A 21,595-nucleotide genomic window follows, 5' to 3' on the forward strand; every position below is an offset into this window, starting at 1 on the left:
CTGCGGTCATAGTAGGCCAGGTCAGCTGTTTGTGGAGTCAGTGCAAGAGAGACGAGAGGTTGTGGAGCCATGAGTGGCCTGTTTGTTTTATTTCAACAGGCATTTCCCTGTTTCACTGAATTTTTTCTCTTGAGGTTGTGTTAAGTCATGGCGACCAGATGAGTTTAGCATGATGTTTGGTCAGTGAGGGATTGCAGACGGACCAAGAGTGTCAGCTTGGCTGGTTGTCAGCACACACACACACACACACACACACACACACGCACACAGCAGCAGTTTCTGTAGTTGATGAAGATTGTGTCTTTTGTTAACCAAAGCAGCTACTGTATGTAAAAGTCAACCATCGAAGTGTATGTGAATGCTTGCTTGCTTGTTTGCATGCTACTAATGCTAAAGTGGGCTAATCCTCCTGTTAAAAAGCATTAAAACACGACCTAAATATAGGCATACAGTGAATCCTTATAAAAACTAGTTAAAGGTCCAGTGTGTAAGATTTAGGTGAAAGGGAACTATTGGCAGAAATTTAACATGATGTTTTCACCAGTTCGTTTCATATAAATTGTATGAATTGTAGTTTTCTTCACAGAAAAGGCCCCTTATATTTAAATACTTTATATTTTCATGGAGGGGACCCTCTCTACTGAGGCTGCCATGTTTCTTACATTAGTCCAGACTGGACAAACTAAACATCTTTTGAGTTTTTAGGACAATTTAAGGCTGCCACAGTATCTTTTTCATGTTTGGGAGGAGAGGGTGAGGTGAGGGGTGTTCAGCTGCAACACGAAATTTCAACACTAGATATCACACAATTCTACACACTGTACCTTTAAGTGATATTTCTCTGTCTTATCAGGACATCAGTCTAAACAATCTGCTGACCCTGCTGAACTTGCAGCCAATCCAGGTCATCCTTGGCATGCTGGAATCATGTAAACTAGGAAGTGGTTGAATAGCTCTCCACAAATGAGGGAAATGCTGACGTTGTCATTCATAGATGGAATCTGTCGAGCTTTGTGAGAGAATGCTGGTGTCCCTCGCTTATCCCTTCCAAGTCCCTTTCCCACCAGGAACCATAACTGCAGGGGTAACAATAGCCAGCTTTATCATTCAGCCCCTCTGTGTCCGGTGTCATTTGCTGTAAAGAGCTCCAGGTGGTCACTACCACCTTGATAACATTCATTTTAAGTAGCATATCAACCTTTATTGAGTTTTGGGGAAAATTGTGAGTTCCTGGTGGCTTACCACATAACTAGCACAGGTATGTTTCCATAAGCCTAGGTCAGAGGATAAAAGTAAATGTTCTCATTTTGGGGTGCCCACACAGGAAATTAACCCCTATGCTTTGCTATTACATGGTTTTACTCAGATCTTTCCCCAGGAGAATGGTGAACAGATACTCTCCTCCCCGCATGATCACAGGAATACATCTCCAGCCAGTGATTTTTAGAGCTAATGATTAACAATACAAATCATTCCTCATACATTTTCTTGACTAAATTGGGGTTCTGTCTTTGCAGATTGCCGTTTAAACAGCAACTTATCTCCTTCCATCTACATGATTATTTGCTAAATGATGGGCTGAGGACTAAAGCCCCTTGTAGCATATGAGTCTTTGTGGGGGTGGGGGGGTTGATGATGCTTCTAACATGCGACAGATGCAAAAAACCGAATATCTCCCAGTAAAGACACACACATAGAAGACACAGACAAAGATGATTTAAGAGTTTGTGGTCAGGGTGCTGTAAACATGATCACGTGATCTCCACAGCAGAGTTAATACGTCACTCCCTTCCTCTGCACCCCACTGCTCCACCTCCCACTAATGAGGAGGATTTGTTACCCGTGTGAACGCCTCTGTGTAGAGAACCTCCCGCTGCGTTGTGCATGTGTGAAGGGCGAAGTCCGGACCTAAATCTCCAGACTTTACCTACAGGTCATGTCTGAAAACAGCTGAAGTGCTACTCTGATAAACTAATTTGAAGGGAATATGCAATGTGATTAATCACAATCAAATCTCCATCTGATTTCAATCAAATTCTAATCCTGATTCATCCTAGCTCATCATCCGACATTAGCAGAGACACTGTAACGATCAGGCATTATTGTAAAATACTGTGAGTGGCTCTGATAGCAATGATATTTGAAGGAACCATTCATAATCTTGCCTAGGTGTACCTGCTGTTTTCCTGTGTTATCCAGATTATATTCTGTGGGTGATTTCATTCAGTAGATTCTGTTTATACTCTCCACCTCTGTCCAATGTTTCATAGGAGAATCATATGATTATAAACCCTAATGTTTGTGCCCTAAATATGAAGTTATAAATATATTTGCTTCTGCTCTCTTCCTCTCCACAGCCAAATCCTTCACATCCAAAGTGAAGCAGATGCGCCTCCACAAAGAAGACTTTGAGATCCTTAAGGTGATTGGACGAGGAGCCTTCGGAGAGGTAACTTACTCTTTTATTTCACGCTCAATCTAACCAAGAATAATCCATTACTGTACAAATTGAGAATCTGCTATGGTTTCCCCCCTTTTCTCTCTCTTTGTGCAAGAGTTGTAGTTAGCTTGTGCATTCTCTTATGGATGCATCATCCACAGTTTCTATTTTTTGTCTACTTGTCCATTTTGACAGGAGACATCTCTCAAAACCTGTAACTTCTTCCTTGAGGCAAAGTTTTTCCGCAGTTCCTGGGAAGATACATGTCAGTAAAAGGCTATTGTTCTTGTACCCTCACACCTTCATGCCTGAGTTATAAATGACTGTTGCTGCATTTAATAGTGGATTGCTTTCTGCTGCATTCCAGCAGCAGTGCGTAGTATTGCTCTGCCACATGAGCATGACTCTACTTGCAACTCGAACAAAACTTTTGAAATCTCCTTGCACATGTAACCCATGAAGAGAAAATGAATTGGTGTCAGTGAAACGAGCTCATGTGAGTTTAGGTATTTTGGTTTGTTCCGTGTCTCTTGAATATGTGCCTGTAGGGAGGGTGAAATACATTTGTCACTGGGTTTCAGGTGATGATGTCAAAGTTGGGGAATGTTGGAGTGACAGGTATTATAGTCCATCATCCAAGAGTCTTGCATAATGTCATTGTCCTGAAACTTTTTATCATTGCACAGATTCCCTTTGATGATACCTCCTTGACAGATTGTCACAGTTTCAACATTCTGTTAGTCTTGAGCCATGATACGCACTTCCAATCATTTAATCTGTGAAATTGTTATCAGGCATCTGTACAAACAAGTTAGTAAATTCCTTTGAAAATGCTGATAGGTGGAGGTAGACAGAAAGAAGTCAGGAAAGTGATAGATTTGTGGTTGTAGATAGATTGGACACACCTGCCAGCATGTAGCAACACAACGACAGCACGCTAATGTGCACAATTGAGCCACTGCGAGGACTGCTGGTATGAGTGTGTGTGTGTGTTTCAGGCTTGTTCTCAGCAATGTGTCTGCCCATGAATTGTGCTACCTTGTGGTAACATTCCAGCGCCCTTTTCTCTCAGCCAGCTGTGCTTGTACGAGTTTAACATGACAACAAAATTAAGTTAGCCTGTGAAACATCGTGATTTTCCCATGGCTCCACCTTTTAATCACCCGATGGAGACATACTTTTTACATTGTGTTGGAATTTGTTACTGTGATAGAGCAGTAAACTGAAAACTGCAGCAGAAAGAAAAATGGCTAGTTAGATATCACATTGGATTCAATGGTAAAAGTAGATGGAATTGTGTTTCTTCGATTGCTGGTTTCACACTCATTTTTGACTTCAAGTTTATTTCCTTTGTTTACATTTTTTTCTTCCCTTTGCTCATTTTAGCGATTAATCAGATCCAAAGAAGGTCTTGCTTAAACTGTTAAATGACTTTCATTATAATTGATAATCCAGACAGGGACAAGTTTATATTATATTAAGTCCAGAAGTATATGTGATGAAGACAAATGGAGAAGGCGGAGCATTTAGATAACACAGAGTAATGCCCCAAGCACTGTACTCACCAGCTGTATGACAACATAGTGTTCTGCAAGTTTCTGTCAAGCTCTGCTACTTTTAGGCACCTGAAAAGTGTTGCAAATTAACATTGTTATTGTCAGGGTGCAGGTAACACTGTTAAGTCAAGTAGTTGAACTTAAATTCCAGTCGGATGACAGTAATAATAGTTCATCTGGACTGAGGTTGGATCTAGCAAATGCAGAAAGCGTGTGTTTTGGTATTTGCTTTTATCTGGTCGATTTTGTACATTTTTAAGAAAATTGAGGCCGAGACATTGGAACATTGAGTCAGTGATTAAAAAAAGACAGAGGGAGACAGACCCAGATGGGCAGACACAGACGCAGGAAAACAAAGTAAAAAAATACTTGAGTCAGATATGGAGGCAAGAGAGGCAGAGTGCAGGATGTTTTGATTTCATCCTCCCATTGTCAGCAGCAGGCGGGTGCATGACGTTGTGGAGTTCGTCTGATGAATGGTCCAGTGTGTACTGGCCGGCTGCCTGTGAAAAAGCTTCCATTAGGACTCAGTTGCTTCTTCTCGACACAAACAGGCCAAACGGTGCTCAGTCTGGTGTAGCTCAGTCGACAGCATCTGACACAGACAATGACAATTTTCAGAGGCTGATTTTGCTTAAGATGGATGTCACTGTGTCAGCACAAGTTTCTCTGGAGTCACTGACCATCAGACAGTGTGACATGTCACTTTACAGCTTGTCACCTTAGGTCACTAGTCAGTTGCCACATTCTTGAAAATACAGCCCGACTGTTTTTCAGGTTTAAAGCCTGTTACCTAGCATAATACCTTTAAGGTTTCGTTCTCTCTCTTCCACTCTGACAAGTTAATGTTTTGTGGAATAACCAGTACAGCTGATATTGGCCTGCATTTGTTTTAGTTGAATATGATGTTGGGTATTATGTCACGATATTTTTGACAGAGGAAATATCATAGTTTCACTGTTTTCCTAATTATTGTTGCTATAGAAGGAAAAAGACAAACGACAAGCAATGTTTAGCTAATAATATAGCTAATGAACTAAAATATTTATAATTATCATCAACTATATCCAGTTAGTTTTTATAGTGTAACATTAGACTATTTAAAGATAATCAATACATTTTATTTAGATGCCTTATTGTGCAGGGTCAGTGAATTTGTGTTTCCTGTCATCATAAGCAGTGTATCTGTATGGGACTTTTATTGTGAAGGGTCACCAATGGAAGTTGTTCTGTTTTGAGAGCGTGAGAGTGTTGACTAGTACACACCAGGATACATTCTTCATGTCCTTATTATACTATTACCTCTCATTATAATGAGATTAAACTCTCGGCTACATTTATAATGGTTAATAGGAAGAGAGCCAGAGAGAGGGGGGTGTATGCGTCAGCTGCTCCTTCAGAGCTGGTCAGAAATCGAAAGTAAGCAATGATTTCTTCTCTTGCTGTGAACTCCTCCGATTCGGTTTTTTGTTCAGCGTTGGTGGAAATAGAAAAAGACCCAAATCATTTTCATTTGTAGTGCCCTTCTCAGGGAAAGGTGAAAGTAGAAAAATAAAATGTATCTTCTCCACCACAATTGGACCACAACCCTCCGATCTACAGTATATGTACAATACAGAATATCTGCTGATATTCAGTATTACACTTTTTTTACTCCCTGTAGTCAGCATTAGGGATGTCACGATTAGTAGTTGATAACATGAAACTTCCACCATTATCGATACCACGGCCAAAAACAAAACAATAAATCCTATTTACTTCAACACAGTCCTTCATATAAATATTTGAACATACTGTATGTAGCAAATAATAATTAAAAAGATAAGAAAATATAAATTATAAAACAGAACAGTTGCATGTAGGAAAGTAATAAGATTTCAGTTATCAGCAATAGCTCAATGACTGTGAGAAAAAAGCAGAACACACAATGTCCTAAAACACACGCACACACACACACACACACACACACACACACACACACACACACACACACACACACACACACACACACACACACACTACAGTAGTAGTTACTACAGTAGTAGTGACAGACAATTGTAAAATGAATTTAAAATGCTAACGTTATTAGCACCCCCCCCACTCACACGCAGAACTGATCTCCACAATAACCCACTAAACTCACATCTATGTTCCTGGATAAATGTAGTGTCACTTCCTCCGTAACAACGAAGTTAAAACCCCACTTTCGTCCCAATCTGTGGGAAGAACCTCTCTTCTGTCCGAGGAGCGTACGTGTGTGTCTGCTCGTCTCTGTCCCTCTGTTTAAATACGTGTCTCAAGAGTGAACCAAAGGAACACAAAGCATACCCCAAGCACTGCACGGGTCCCAAGAACCTCTGACCTGGTGTCCACCGTCAATGTGCAAAGTGAGCGCAGGTCATAATTAGATGAACTGTCATGATTTGTTGAATAAAACAAATTTTGAAGGCAAAGTTGATTCTCTATGCTCACAAATCAAGCTCACTGGCAGCACAAGGTTAAAAAAACACTTAGAATACACACTTTATCTATGAGTATAGACAGGAATTATGAATTAAACTCTACTTAGTCTTACATGGGTCCTGTATTTGACAGCATATCCAAGAGGGAGGACAAGATTAAGGAAGGAACAGTAGAGACAGAGAAGAAAGGAGACACAAGGACACAAACAGTCACGCTTTGCCAAGAACAGTGCGCTCCCCCCTTGTCCTCTCTTCCTCATCCATTCCCCCTCTCCTCTGGTGAGGGATCACTAGGGGAAATCCAAACACTGAAGGAATGTTATCATTGTATTGCATTAGCAGCATTCCCCAGCTCATTTAATAGACTACAGACCCCTCTGTTGCATAGGGCGCCTGTGTTTGTCTCACTACTCAGCTGTGTGTGACCGCGTGTGCACGCAATGCACTTACAAATTCCTGTCTGTCTGTTAACTTGTGTGCAATTTCTCTGTCTTGTTTATGCATATTTCTGTGTGCAATTAACCATTTAAAGGAGCAAATTAAAATGGATTCCAACAAAGTTGACGATTACAAACTATTAAAGAGGCTAAAGAAGATGAACCTAGACATATGTTTGCATGAACATGGCCGCTGGCTGGCAGCTCGCACTGGTTTGTCACAGCAGAGTGTGCAGCTCCTTTTTTGGCAAAAATGTGAAGCCAGAGCTGAGAAAGTTTATCGTTGTAATGGTCAGCAATTATCAGTGAAGGGAAAGTTGGCAGTTGTTAATATTGTACAAGAGGGTTTGAGAAACACAATAACAGAGTGTGAAAGAGTCTAAAAAGACTAAGAAGTGTGAAATGTGAAAAAATGAAATGGACAGGGTAGCTAGTAGCTGTTTAAATCTTTAATATCAACATAATTTTAAAGTTAATTGTGTTGCTCACTCATATTTTGGTTTGAATGGCAGATTCCTGCGAATGTAATTGTGGTGGTGTTTGAAAGTCAGTACTTCAATTTCCAATGTTGAAGTAAATCATTCCTCTATCTTCTTCTTTTTTCACTCCTTTTCATCCTTTCCTTATTCCAACCAAACCCATCATTTTTCCTTTTTTATTTGCTTCTCATGTCTCTTCCCTTACGTACAAATTTCTCTCTTCTTATATGCAGTTACATTCTTTCTTAATATTAGATTTCCTCCTCCCTGGTCTACTTCTGTTATATCATCTCAGATGGGATGTAGTCACACCATCATTTAGATCATCTATAGATAGATCGATAATGTAATGATTGTTAAAGCAGAGACATTTCCCACTTGTTCTGTTATTGAATATTCTACAAGAAGACTTTTTCAAAAAGGGAAAATGGTTTTTAAATTGAAATATTGTCAAAATTATAATTTTGTAACTGTTGCATGAACTGTGAGATTATTGTTAATGGAAGTATTAAAATGTCATCATACATGAATTATCACAGTGCAAGGATATGATATTAAATCTGTTTGGTATTTTCCCATTTGTCTGTGTTTTTAAACATGCTTCACATTCTTTGACTGTCTCTGCTGTCACAAATGATTAAAACGGTTTTTTTGACACTGCAACCTTTTTTGTCCTTGTTGCAGGTTGCAGTCGTAAAAGTGAAAAACACTGACAAGGTATTCGCGATGAAGATTCTCAACAAGTGGGAGATGCTGAAGCGAGCTGAGGTCAGTATCTTTCGCTGAGGTTTTCCAAACCTCTGTGGCGGACCTGCTTCTGGTTACAGATACTGGGCCAGTGCAGCAGTATAGGAAACATATGTAAAGTAAATATTCATATGGATTGATGGTTTATTAAAAAAGTGTCAAACAAAACTACAACCCTGGACTATCATCCTTCAAATCAGGCCTTGGTTGATAGATGTTTGCAGAACATGTCAGTGCCTGAGCTGCACAAGCTGTTGATGCATGTTTTTCACATCGACCTCTTCCTGACAGTCTGACATTCCTGTTGGTCCCCTGGGTCTTCAATCTTCATGCCTCACACGTCACGGGACAAAACTGGTCCCTGCTGTGCGTGTGCAAACGCCTGGCTATATGAACAGATGTAGAGACATACTGTAAATGTACTGTAGATGGTACATACAATGAGAATCTTACTATGCTTGTAGACTGTTAAATGCTTGTACATCAAAACCTTTGGTATTGACATTCTTTCTCTGCGGATATTAGATCAGGTGATATTTTGCATAGGGTGTTGATATTTGTTCTCAAGTGAGTATTTATTAGTAGGCAAATATTGCAAATTTTATTTACTCTGAAAACCTGACTTGACCTTGGTCAGCTGATCTGTAATCAGATGTCTTCTCTATCTAGTCCTGTGCTTTTTGAACTAGGGGGTTCAAAGATTGTTGCCTGAGGAGTTTTCTTTTCTATCATTTTTTTGTTTTGGTCAGCACCTTTGGACTGATGGAGCAATGAGAGGTCAGGATGCATTCTTAGACATCACATGTTTTTTTCTGTTCGTACATGTGATTGATTTTTTACAAAACAACCTTCTCAGCTGTGGAAATCAGCTTACCTTGAAAAACAATCAATTTAATGTGAATATAAGGATCCACCAGTGCTAGTAATGATCTCTCCTATTTTTCTAGGTGCATTGCAGTTGAAAATCACGTTTCATTATGTCGATGTCACTTTTGTTAAAGGCTTTTTTGAAACCAGTATACTTTATGCATGACAAAGAAATCAGGTTTTTGCAGTTAAGAGTTATGAAAGGTTTTTGCAGAATGCTGTAACACCTACACATCTTGCAAGATGATAACTGTCCTGTCAAAGAACACAAAGCTAAAAGGTTTGAAGGCATCCATGTTGAATTGTCCTTGAGCTAAGACACAGGATCCTTGTGAATTCCAAGCATGTAGTTCTGTAGAAGTTCCTGACCTTTGACCTCCTAATGGACGCGGCCAGATATGTCACATAGTCTATTACACTTGTGCACGCAGCACAGAACATTGGCTCCAGGATTGTGTGACATTGATGAGAAAATAATCCTGTTTTCATTTATTCTGTTGTAGTTAAATAATATACTGTATGTTACTCAAATAACAACATTAAAGCTGATTTAAATGAGAAAATTATATATATTACATCAAAACAAAATTATTATCTGACAGAAGTTAAATATGGATGTCTGGTACTTACTCTTGGATTATTCTGACACGTACAACTGAAGTTTGAACTGCCATTCTCTCAGGATGCCAGTGAATGTTTTCAGTAATGTTTTTATTGAGTGTAATTTTTTCTAAATCTTCCTTCAGACGGCATGTTTCCGGGAGGAGCGTGATGTGTTGGTAAACGGGGACTGCCAGTGGATCACCACCCTGCACTACGCCTTCCAGGATGACAATAATTTGGTAAAATGTGTTCTCTTTCTCACCTTTTTATCGATGCATTGAGAACATAAATATCAGATGTATCAGATTACTTTTGAGTATTACTCCACCATACTTCATACAGTTCAGCACATTCAAATTTTATTGCACAGCCTAAACACACTTACATAAAAGAGCAAAAGAATAAGCCAAGCTCTTCCTCTGACTTGGAGTCATGATTCGTCCTCTCCCTCTAAGTAGACCATGTGCCCTCTCTCTTTGACCCCCAGCCCAAATGCCAGGACTGCTTGTCATTCCATATCCCACATTCTCACAACAAATGCTTTACCATGGACACTCCCCAAGGCTTTAAAAATATACTTCAGTGCCCCACCAGTCTATTTTTAGGAAAACCCTCAAAAGTAAAGAACCCTTTAGGCGCTGGCTGCCTCTGTGCCCCTCTGTAATAATGATACTGTGAAAGAAAAAAGGGAATGGAGAGATTGCAGAGGGAGGGGAAGGAAGAGTGGCATATTTAGACCATTTTGAGTGTGTTTTGTTTCCTACATGAACCCATTAAGACTTAAGTCGCCGAACAAAAATGCACTCTAAAACCTGAGCAGCATTTGAAAAACTAAAGAACTGACAGAATTACTAACACTTTCAAAACTTGAATTTCTCTGCCTCTGAAGCAGATACAGGTTATAAACAAATAAACATTTAATGGCTCTAACATTTGGCTTTTATTGTAAATCATTGCCTTTTGTTCAAACTTCATACATTTTCTTTTAAATAACATTAATACTGGCAAACTCATCGAGATCCCCCCTTCCTCTTCCTACTTTAAAACATGTCTCTCACTGACTGATCCTTGTTCAGCAGGAACCTGGAATCCTCTTCATTTTTCATTGTTGTATTTGTTCATTAAACTCTGCTTCAATATCACTTGTCCTCGCTTAGATCATCAGCCATTGTCCTGAAAACTTTTTTTCGGATAATTTCTAATTCTAACATGACAATACTGTGCTGCTAAAGTATTTCTGTCTCACATGTCCTGTCTGTCCGTCTGTCTCTTTGTCTCTCTAGTATCTGGTCATGGACTACTATGTGGGTGGTGACCTGTTGACTCTGCTCAGTAAGTTTGAGGACCGACTGCCGGAGGAGATGGCCAAGTTCTACCTGGCGGAGATGGTGCTCGCCATTGACTCAGTTCACCAGCTTCACTACGTCCACAGGTGAGAAGCCGGAAGGGTTTGTGTGCATTTCTGAGGCTACAAATGTGCAAGAGAAGTTATTTTTAAGAGAAACAGATTAAGAAATAAGTCTTGCTGATAGATGATCAGTGTATTTACATTATTCCTGCTCTGTTGGCAAGTTTCCAGCTGGGGAGCCACTGCAGCTAAATGAAAACATGAAAAACAGTGGAGGGTGTGTGAGCACAGGTTTGTGCTCATTCATCACTGAAGGTTGTCAGTACCACTGACTAATTACAGTGTATATTAGCTGTGTGTTCCTGTGTGTGTTATTATTTCACTCTTTAAACTTGACATTTGAGGTTGTGGGAATGTGTGTTTGTGTGTGTGAAGCTGGTTTTCAGTGTTTTAGAAAATAACAGTTGTAATCTTGTGTAATGTATTTGTGCAGCTGTCATGTCTGCTGTTATTGCTCATTTCACCTACAAGACCTTGTTTCCAGTTAAAGACACATCAGTTTCTTTTTCTCATTTCTCTGAATTTCAAAACAAACTAACCACCAAAAGAGCCTCCGCAGGCCACAACTCTTCAAACCCATCAAAAGATTTTTCAGCCAATAGAAAATGCTCTTGGGAGCAGGAAACAAGGCTGTTCCAGACAGGAAGAGGGCATATCGGCCTGTTGACATAAATACAGTCTTACTTTTGCCAGAGGCTTATCGCAGAATTTTTGCACAAGAAGCAAGGGAAGAATGGCCAGACGAGGAAAGATGAGAGGTGACCAGAAAGTAAGGGAGGGTCAGACAAAGATAAAGGACAGACTGGAGTAGATTGGTGGGATAACATTGATGGGTGTGTCTATAGTGGGTCTGGTCTCTGGAAAGTCAGACAGAAAGAGAGGAGGACAGTGAAGGAGAGATGTATGTATAAATGTATAAGTAAAGAAAGGGAATGAATGAGAAGAGAGTGGGGAGCCACTAATTGCATGGTGTTATCTGGAGGCCGTGGGTGGGGGTTGGCAGCTGAGACGGAGAAGTGGATAGAAGGAAAAAAGGACAGGGAGGTGGGGACGGCACCATTTCTCTTAAAGTCCCCTCGTGAATGCTTTGGGACAGTAATGATGGGGTATGGTGCGTGGGTGGGGGTGTGGTGCTTCTACCTCCCCCCAATGTACCAACCCCCCAACTCCTCCTTTGCTCTCACTTACTTGTGGGAGATGTGTGCGCTCGCTTTGTAGAGGGTGGAGACGGCCAGGTCCCCTGAGGAGGGTGTGTCCTGCTGACTCGTCCTGTCTGATGAGTGTGTGTGTATTTGTGTCTGTTTGGGTGCATGTGAGTAAGGGTGTGTGTTTATCTTAGTGATGATGTGTTTGTGTGTGTGTGTGGTGTGTTTCCTAATCTTATGACTGAGTCAAAGGACAATGTGGTAACCCTATAATTCAAAGTCTTTAATGTCCATCAAACACAAAAAACATCCACCCCATCCGACCAGCCCACACTGATGGTTCACTTTCAAACACAAATAATTATAATTAAAATAATAATAAGACCCTATTTGTGAATATAAATTGTGGCTGTACTGCAGGACAATATTTGCCCAATTTTTCTCCCGGGACATTCTTTGGTGGCTAATGTTTACCAGTTTTTCCTGGGAAAAATATTTAAGATCCCACTCTCATGAGACTAAATCTCCAGATGGCAAAAAGTGATATTTGATTCAATTCCATAAAAAGCCACATTGACCCATATACAAGACAAAGGTTTTTATAAGACCACCATGCCTTTCCAACACCATTTTTAAAGCACATTAGGCAGATTTAAATAATAATAATAAATAATTAACTTTTGAAGGGGTTATGTCTGGAACGCCGTCAAGGAATCCTTAGCTTAATTTATTCATCATCATACTGATGCCCTCAATTAGCGAAGCATTTTTAGTTGTTTGCATTTTTCAGACATCATGTCTTTTTGAACTGTTCCTCATTCCTCTGTGATGCCTTAATTCCTGGCTGTTTGACAGATCATGTGCCCCTGGTGTGTTCCTTCTCTAGAAAAGACTGTGGACTTTTATTTAGTCATTATAAATGTATTTCTTTGTGGCAGCAAAGCAAGTTACAAAAGCTATGGGAAACTCCTGTGGTTAAACTGGGCTAGTTACACACTATTGGTGCTGACTAACCCTAACCCTAACTAACAGACTCGGCATGAGCAGACATGAAAAAACTCACTAGCATAGCAACAAATAAAAGCTGCCACCAACCTAAAATATTGATATACATATATACAGTCTCAGGTTCTAAGAAGTAACCGCCCCTAAAATAGTGCGAATAAAATTGATAACAAATATTTAAAATAATAAAAAAGAATGTTTTTTTTAATTTAACTTTCATGAAAACTACCATGGTATCAATCACCTCATCACTCATTTTGACATTCTCATGTTTGTACTCTGATCCTAATTACCCTGTGATCGGAATTATGGCATTGTAGGTGTGTGCTTTTCCTTTTTGAGTGGAGAAGATGACCTTGGCACATTGTCGGCTCAATTTAGAAACAGTATCTGCGGCTCTGTTGACGCTGATGAAGTTGAAAAGAGCCCAGATGAAAGAAATGATGAGCAAAGAGCACTGAGGTCAACCTTCTGTCATCTTCAGCTGAGTCCCATGAGAGACTAAGTGTGTTGGAGTCAGACGCACAGGGGAGACTCTGTGTGTGTGTATGGTTGAGTGTGTTCATTTATTCAGTGGTCAGTGATCTGCATGGCCTCCCAGGGGGGCCTGACAAATGTTTCAATAGGCCAACTCAGCATGGCTTTGTGCTGCCTAGCACCACATCTGTCTGCTGTGTGTGTGTGTGTGTGTGTGTGTGTGTGTGTGTGTGTGTGTGTGTGTGTGTGTGTGTGTGTGTGTGTGTGTGTGTGTGTGTGTGTGTGTGTGTGTGTGTGTGTGTGTGTGTGTGTGTGTGTGTGTTTGAGAGACACTGTTTGAGATTGGGGGAGGGAGGGGGCGTTAGGACAGAAGTGTGGTGATAGCAAGTGGAGATATGTTGTGACCATAAAGAGAGGAAGACGGATAAGAACACAAACGTACAAATAGAATATGATGTTATGTGAGGGTGTGGCAGTCAGCATCTCTTGTGAGTGAGGTCTTTCTGCTGTAGAGTAGATCGTAAATGTGTGTGTGTGCTTGTGCATGCAGTGATGTGTGCTCCTATTGACTGCAGCCTTTGTGTGTTTTATTGATCCGGACCATGTGTCTCTTCACAGCCCAGTGATCTAAGCTAGAATGAGACTCACACACATACGTATACAGCGATATATCACACACTCAACCATTATTCATCACAGAGCTTCATTCACATGTCTGACTTCTTGGATGGTAGAGGTATCCTTCAATTTGACTGCAATGGACACTTGAGGATGTCGGTGTGTGTCAGTTTTAAGTGATGCCATAAGTTGCACAGGCAGCAGTTCTTTGACCATTAGTTAGTGAACCCTGCTAGAGCCATGTGGACATGCCTTGTCTGTGCAGTTTCCAGTGTTGCTGCAGGCTAATGTGTGTGAGTGTGTGTGTATTGGGAGGTGGCGTCCAGATGGCCCTCACAGATGGATGCTATGGTCTTAAAAGAGATTACCTCCCTCTATTCTTGTCTCTGTGTTGCTCCTTAAGACCATAGGAGCCCTGTGACACAGTAGCCCAGTTAGCTACACTAACTAGCCTAGCATTAGGGTAGCCCTGCAACCTTTCTCTGTGTGTTGATGCATGGAAGGCTAAATGTCTAACTCTTAGTTTCCTGTGGTGTTGGCTGGCAGCTTTTGTGTGGCTGACCATCCGTAGTCTTGTCATTTTGACTTTTGGTATCTGAGAGAGAAGATGTTAGTATCAGAGGAGGGTGTTAGAGATGATAAGAAAAAAGAGGGGACTGGGCATGCAAGGGCTTTGCTGAGTATTAAAGGACTTACCATTAGCAGCAGCCCACTCCCTTACTCCATCATGCTGTTTGTCTGCCACTCATATGTATGTCAAGGCAAGGGTCAACTTACGTTGTCTGCTCTTTGGCAGACCAGACGTCTTCAGAGCAGATTAAGGCCTTCCAGCAACCGAGGCACTTGTGTGGGAACATGCACACACACATACAGCTCCAGATACACGTGCTGCCAAAAGTGTTACGGTTGTCATTCATGATTTGTGAGGTCAACACATTCTGTCAAGGTGATTCAGATTCTGTGTGCACAGGTCTAGTGCCTGTCAGAGTAATAGATTGCCACACTCATCACTCTGTGAGGTAGAGACAAATGTATTTAAGAAATTCGAAAATGTATACACAGCTGAAAAACTGACATTATTGCTGTGAAAGTAAAACTTATTATTAAACTAAAAATATATCTTATGAGATGGTTTATTATCAAGCACATGCTTTATTACTTGTTTAAAGCATGGTGTCCATGAAGTGATGCAAACATCAAGATTAGGCTGCAAGCTAGATCAAGGTATAAAAACAATTTTGGTACTAATGCACATATTAGGAAGTATAAATTAACACATACCAATTTATCAGCTTATATATGTAGGCCAATTTTCGTCTGCCAATCCATGAGCTAGTTCTAAATAAGTTCTGGCCATTACTCTTAAGACTTGCCATTTAAGCCGAATGCTGTTGAACAGAGCAAACATCTCCTCTAAAAAGATGAAAAGATTCCAGAGGGGCTATTAATAACATTTTACAGTTACAAGCCAAAAGCCACAAATTTTTCCCAGGCCAAGTTTTTGTCCTAATGCTCCAGCCTGACTTCATGTCTAGGTTTTGAGTTGTTGGTTAAGGTGGAGGTTCCAAACAGAGGGGTGTATGGTCCAAGGGAAATGTCCTTTTAGAGACATTAAAATTTTATCTGAGGAATCTCAATCCCCTCATCTCTGAGTTTTATGCTCTGACCTTGAGTCTACGTCATGTCAGTTGTTTATGTGTTCATGTCTGCCAAGTTCATGTAACATTGGTTGCTTGAATGTATGCACTTGGGTACAGTGTGCGGTTTTGATCTAGAAGGCTATATGCAGTTTGGAAAGTGATGTCTAATCTGGAACTATCAGTGAGCGGTCAGGCTCTTTACAAATACTTTTAAGTAACCCATGATGCAAACAGAGATTCAGTAAAAGTGAGTGTCAATTCATATAAAGTTGAAATAAAGTGACACTTTTTTGGAGCCTGACTTTTATGTGTCTGTACGAGTCACATATGTGCAGTTGTTACTTAAATCCATGGTTTTATAGGATGGTGATTTCGTGGTGTCTCTGAAGCACAGAGATAGTCAGCCCACCCTTGCTCAAGCCCCATGAGATAGGACTATTAACACTACTGCAAAATGACAGGGGCTTCACATCTGGCTTTGAACAAATCGCTGTTTGAAGACATCAAAAGCAGCTACAAACCCAATTGATGTCAGTTTACTCTAAATATTTCGGGCCTGGGAAGTAGTCTCATGTCTTTATTAAGTAGTTTAGTGCGGATTTAAGAAAAATATTATGAGGAATGTGGGAATTTCTTGAGCGTTACCCGAAAAACTTCAAAAATAAAGATTGTTTTGCCAGGCATCAATATTACCTTGTTTATTGTCTGTCAGGAGACTCTGGAATTTATTGAGGCCTCATTGTAACTTGAGTACTTCTTTTTAATGCGTTGTCCTTAGAAGGCCACGTTTCTGTTTTTATGTTCTTGTTGTGTGGTATTCTACAAACTTTTATAATGTCAACGAGAGATTTTCTGATACCCAAACTGACATCGGAAATGCCTCTGATATATCTGAGTTTGTCATCGGAGATTACCTGAATCTATGGACAGATCCAATACCACATATTTAAACTGTATTAGCTTCAACCACATAAAAGTTTCTTTTCCTGGAAGCCACTTTTTCTTTTCTGCTTCAAAACAGCAGTTGAAATACTCAAATACTGTTTTTAGAGCGGCAAAGAAGTAGAAGTGATTTCCACTAAATGGTATCCAAACAACCTCACAACTGAGTATTAGGTGGTTTGTTGGTGCATGAGTTAGGGTTAGGGAGCGAGGGGGTGTGTTTTTGTTTTGGACATCAGATTTATTATTTTAAGCAGAGCCGTGTTCATATCACTGGCCAGAAATAGCACCAGGTCAGTTCTGTAACCTGTTACATCAGCATCTGTTTAGCTGACTTATGATTTACACATCATCCCCTTAACTGGTGTGTGTGAGAGTTGCTGCATTAAGTTAGTGTGTCTCTTTGTGTGTGTGTGTTTTTAACACAACTACAAAGTCTATAGCATGTGTATTGAGGCATGTCGTGGTTCAATGTGTTGATACGAGGGCACAGACACAGGGCTCGACAGGGTCTGCCCTCAGGGGAAATCACTGGAATGGTCAGACAAGGACAAAGACTATATTTAGCCTGGATGATGGTGGGTTACAGTGATGTCTCTGTCATATTCAGGCCAACAATCACAATGGTTTTACAATTATTAATAATGTGGATTCCAACCAAATATACGACAGGAAAGGTCACAGATGAAACAAAGGGAAATTACTTAACTGTTACCGGAATTACTGCAGAAGAGGCTGGATCGGACCAGACCTGGCAGTAGGGCCCGGCCTGGGATCTACATAAGCACACTGCCATGTAAGACAATAGCCACAGCAGCCAAACATAAACCACCTGTCGGCAACCACCTGTTTGACGTGCTGAAAGATGTTCTCTACATTATCCTTACAGTTTGTAGAGACTAAAAAATTAAATCTGCATCATACAAGAATTAGGCAAATGTTTCACAAAGTTGAGAATGGTGCAGAACTCAATGTCTATACAAATGTATGTTCAAAAATATTCCAGATAGCTTCAACAATTAGTATGATTATTTACTATATGATTATTGAGCAGTGGTGCAGGAGGCAAGACATCACATATTAATTCTGCTGTGGAGATCAAATGTTTTTGTTTCCCCGCATCAACACCATTGTCGGCCCTTATCACCAAAAATCTAATGTCCCTGTTCCACTTTTAAAACCTTGTTAACTGGTTATGTAGTGAAAATAGCCGAATACTAGGATTTTCCAATGGCTTGTTGCTGTTAGAAGGCAAACTTCTGGTAACTGGAAACAAGCCCCAGTCTGTATCTAATATTACAAACATATCGTCAGCAGTAGTAATGCAGAACAGATTTAGGTGGACAAGAACGTCTACTGTGGCCACCGTGACCACATCTGTAAAGGAATGTGTTGTCAGTATCCCCCCCACCTCCCACCCGGACCGTCTCTGTTCACAAACACAAATATTGTAGGAAAAGGGAACAGGGGAGTGTGTCTGTTTAGGACAAGGTTTTTCTATTTTCCTTTTTTTGGGGAGTGGGAGTGTGTTTTTGCACTGCATATTTCCTCAAAGAGGGGGCATGTTTGTGTGAGCTTTGAATCTCACACACACACACACACACACACACACACACACACACACACACACACACACACACACACACACACACACACACACTAACACACACACATTCTGCATCGTTAATTCCCACAAAACAGCTCTCTAGCTATTTCCAGCATTCATTCTTTCTTTTGGTCAATTTAAAGTTGCTGCTGATAAAAGGGGTGGGGGACATTACATTTAATTGAAACACAAATATATCTCAGTTATTATTCATCATCTTCCACAGGTTACGTAATTCAGTTTGATGATTATTGATGGTGAATTGTATGGTAATATGAGATCAGGCTTGTTCGTGTGTGTTTTGGATGTCCTTAAAATGTTGTTATGTTTGGAAGAGTGTCTTGTTTTCTTCATTTTCCACGTTCTTTTCTGAGGAATCCCTTGCTCAATTTCTTTCTTTCTTTCGACTTTCAGGGACATTAAGCCAGACAACATTCTTCTGGATATGAATGGCCACATCCGCCTGGCAGACTTTGGCTCCTGCCTCAAACTCATGGAGGACGGGACGGTAAGTTTTTACCACACTGCTGCTGATGCCTCCTCCTCTGGTCCAAGGCAAACATACCAGAGCTTTACTGACCTCCTCGTCAACCCCCAGGGGTCTCTCAGGAGGAGTGTGTGTGGTTCAGCTGCTTGGCTGTAGCTGCAGTTTATGATTCAGACAATTCTCCAAAGAAAAAAAAAACCCTTTCCTCTCAGGGTTTATGTAAAAGATCAATTGAAAGGATGAAGTAGATTATCACAGAAGTTCCTGGTTTTCTTCCTCCAGTTCTGATACAGTGATGAGGTTATACAACCATTTAAAGAAATACATTAGTGGTTGTTGTCCTCCTTGGTTCTGTGTTAGAGACTGACATGTCTGGATTAAAGCTTTGTGTGCCGAGAAGAGTGAATCACATTTGTGTATCATCTGCAATGAAGCAACTTCCTGAATAATGGTGGAGTTATTTGTTAATAAAAGGACATATGATGGATCCAACTGTGACATCTGCTTTCTCTCTACCACTTTCGCACTTTTTGGAAAATTTATAACATTCATTGCATTTTGAAATGTTAAAATTTACTGCTTTGATATTTATTCAGGACTCTGCGGCAAATTTTCATTCTCATAATTAAAAAAACAAACAACTGAAGAATTAATTCATCCTGTAGTGGGGGTCTGAAAGTTCAATATGCTCTTTGTTTCCAAGACTTCAGCTTTTAACTCTTCATCACTGTAGCATGCAGACTAAACTTTAAATGTTTAGGTCTGTGCTTGCTTAGGTCTTTTTTCATTTGTGATATTCTTGGGAGCAGTCATTGACTTTAGTGTTGTTCCTCCGCTAGGTCCAGTCCTCTGTGGCGGTGGGGACTCCAGACTACATCTCCCCAGAAATCCTCCAGGCCATGGAGGATGGGAAAGGCAAGTACGGTCCTGAGTGCGACTGGTGGTCCTTGGGCGTCTGCATGTATGAAATGTTGTACGGCGAGACCCCTTTCTATGCAGAGTCCCTGGTGGAAACCTACGGGAAGATCATGAACCACAAGGTGAATGCTCGAGGAGAATACTACACTTGAGTGTATAAATATGTGAATAAGTGAAATGTCTCATCTTCAATTTGTTTATTTGTGCAGGAGCGATTTCAGTTCCCACAGCAGATATCAGATGTGTCAGAAGACGCAAAGGATCTGATTCGCAGGCTCATTTGCAGTCGAGAGCACCGATTGGGTCAGAATGGCATTGAGGACTTCAAGCAGCACCCCTTCTTCACTGGTACATCTTTAGAACACTTTTTCAATACTCTATCAGTTACAGGGGAGCTCAGCTGTAGAATAATATTGATCTTTCAAAAAACAATCTTGGTTTCTCACAAATTTATAATTTAAAGCCCCTACAAGGAGTTTTTAACTGGTTATGGAACATGACCTACTACACCAAATGAGACATCAGGCAGAAAATTGGCTTTTTCTATAAACTTTTCTCCATGTCTGTGGTCGGGGTCAGATTACCTCCAAAATCAGAGCAACGAATTATGACAGTCAGGCTGGAAAAGCCTATGTTTAGGTGGAAGGAGAGGAAATAGAAGCGAGGGACACAATCCAGGCTACTTAGTAAAGGCTAGGCTAAAGGCTAAGCCTTACAGACCAACGCTCCAGTGTCTTTTCCTCGACAGCTCCATGTCTCTTACTAACAAAATGGATGAGATCAGAATGAGAATTATAATCCATTACCTCATCACTCTGCATCCTGCAAACAGCTGTGTGTAATGGTGGTCTGATATTCCAGCTGACTTTAAGCCCCCATACATTGAGTGACTTGGTATTGCCCACATTTGCCCACAATAAGCGGAGGGGGTGGTCAAAAAGCATAATGAAATTAAATCTTAAAAATTAATACTTTGACTTCCCAGTATGAGTCTAAACAGGTGTTATGTAACTTCTAACCTCTCTTATGATCAGGCATCGACTGGGAAAACATCCGCACATGTGAGGCCCCATATATCCCAGAAGTCAGCAGTCCCACAGATACCTCTAATTTTGACGTGGATGACGACTGTCTAAAGAACTCGGTAAGGAGGTTGTTTAAGGACAGACAGAAACTCACATTGTTTGTCCATTCTGTCTGCCTACAACTGTATTTATATATATTTATAGTCACATATATCTGAAATGATGTTGAACTTTTTTTTAAATCGTGTTTTTTAATCATTTTTCAGGAGACCATGCCCCCTCCCTCTCACACTGCCTTCTCTGGCCACCACCTGCCCTTTGTGGGCTTCACTTACACAAGTAAATGGTGAGTGCTACCAAGGGGAATAGATATATAAATACATTTTATATATGAAAAGTCATTTTTAGCTATTGTCTAAATAATAAGACTTTGGTCATTAGAATGTTTCTGATTAGAAGTGGGTGTTGAGAAACTATTCTCCACCAGGGTTTTGTAGTTTCTAGCAAAAGTACAATTATTTAAAAAGTTCAAAATGAATAAGAATCCAGAGACATGAAAATACTGTGGCACCTTGTCATTACCTTGTTTCATGTGCAGTCATGTAAAACAGACAGACTTTCCCAGTCTTGTCACTGCATAGCAATCTCTTCCCTACATCCTAAGAAGTTAAATTGGCTTCCCTCCCTAATAAGCTGATGGTCATGACTCACTGTAGATCTTCACATTGAAATG

The 21,595-nt window shown here is 40.4% G+C and overlaps 1 protein-coding gene across 15 annotated transcripts in view; it reads left to right on the forward strand.

The window, feature by feature from the left end:
• The window catches only part of cdc42bpab (CDC42 binding protein kinase alpha (DMPK-like) b), a 73,840-nt gene that overhangs the window by 27,103 nt on the left and 25,142 nt on the right, over positions 1-21,595 (forward strand). For all 15 annotated transcript variants that reach the window (XM_069515188.1, XM_069515194.1, XM_069515190.1 and 12 more), the window contains exons 2-10: positions 2,358-2,449; positions 8,059-8,142; positions 9,735-9,830; positions 10,875-11,023; positions 18,847-18,940; positions 19,759-19,959; positions 20,047-20,185; positions 20,872-20,981; positions 21,129-21,208. In XM_069515188.1, coding sequence (XP_069371289.1) covers positions 2,358-2,449; positions 8,059-8,142; positions 9,735-9,830; positions 10,875-11,023; positions 18,847-18,940; positions 19,759-19,959; positions 20,047-20,185; positions 20,872-20,981; positions 21,129-21,208 — 1,045 coding nt within the window. The remainder of the gene's footprint in view (positions 1-2,357; positions 2,450-8,058; positions 8,143-9,734; positions 9,831-10,874; positions 11,024-18,846; positions 18,941-19,758; positions 19,960-20,046; positions 20,186-20,871; positions 20,982-21,128; positions 21,209-21,595) is intronic.

The sequence above is a fragment of the Paralichthys olivaceus genome, chromosome 19 (assembly GCF_024713975.1).
Source record: "Paralichthys olivaceus isolate ysfri-2021 chromosome 19, ASM2471397v2, whole genome shotgun sequence".
Classification (NCBI taxonomy): domain Eukaryota; kingdom Metazoa; phylum Chordata; class Actinopteri; order Pleuronectiformes; family Paralichthyidae; genus Paralichthys; species Paralichthys olivaceus.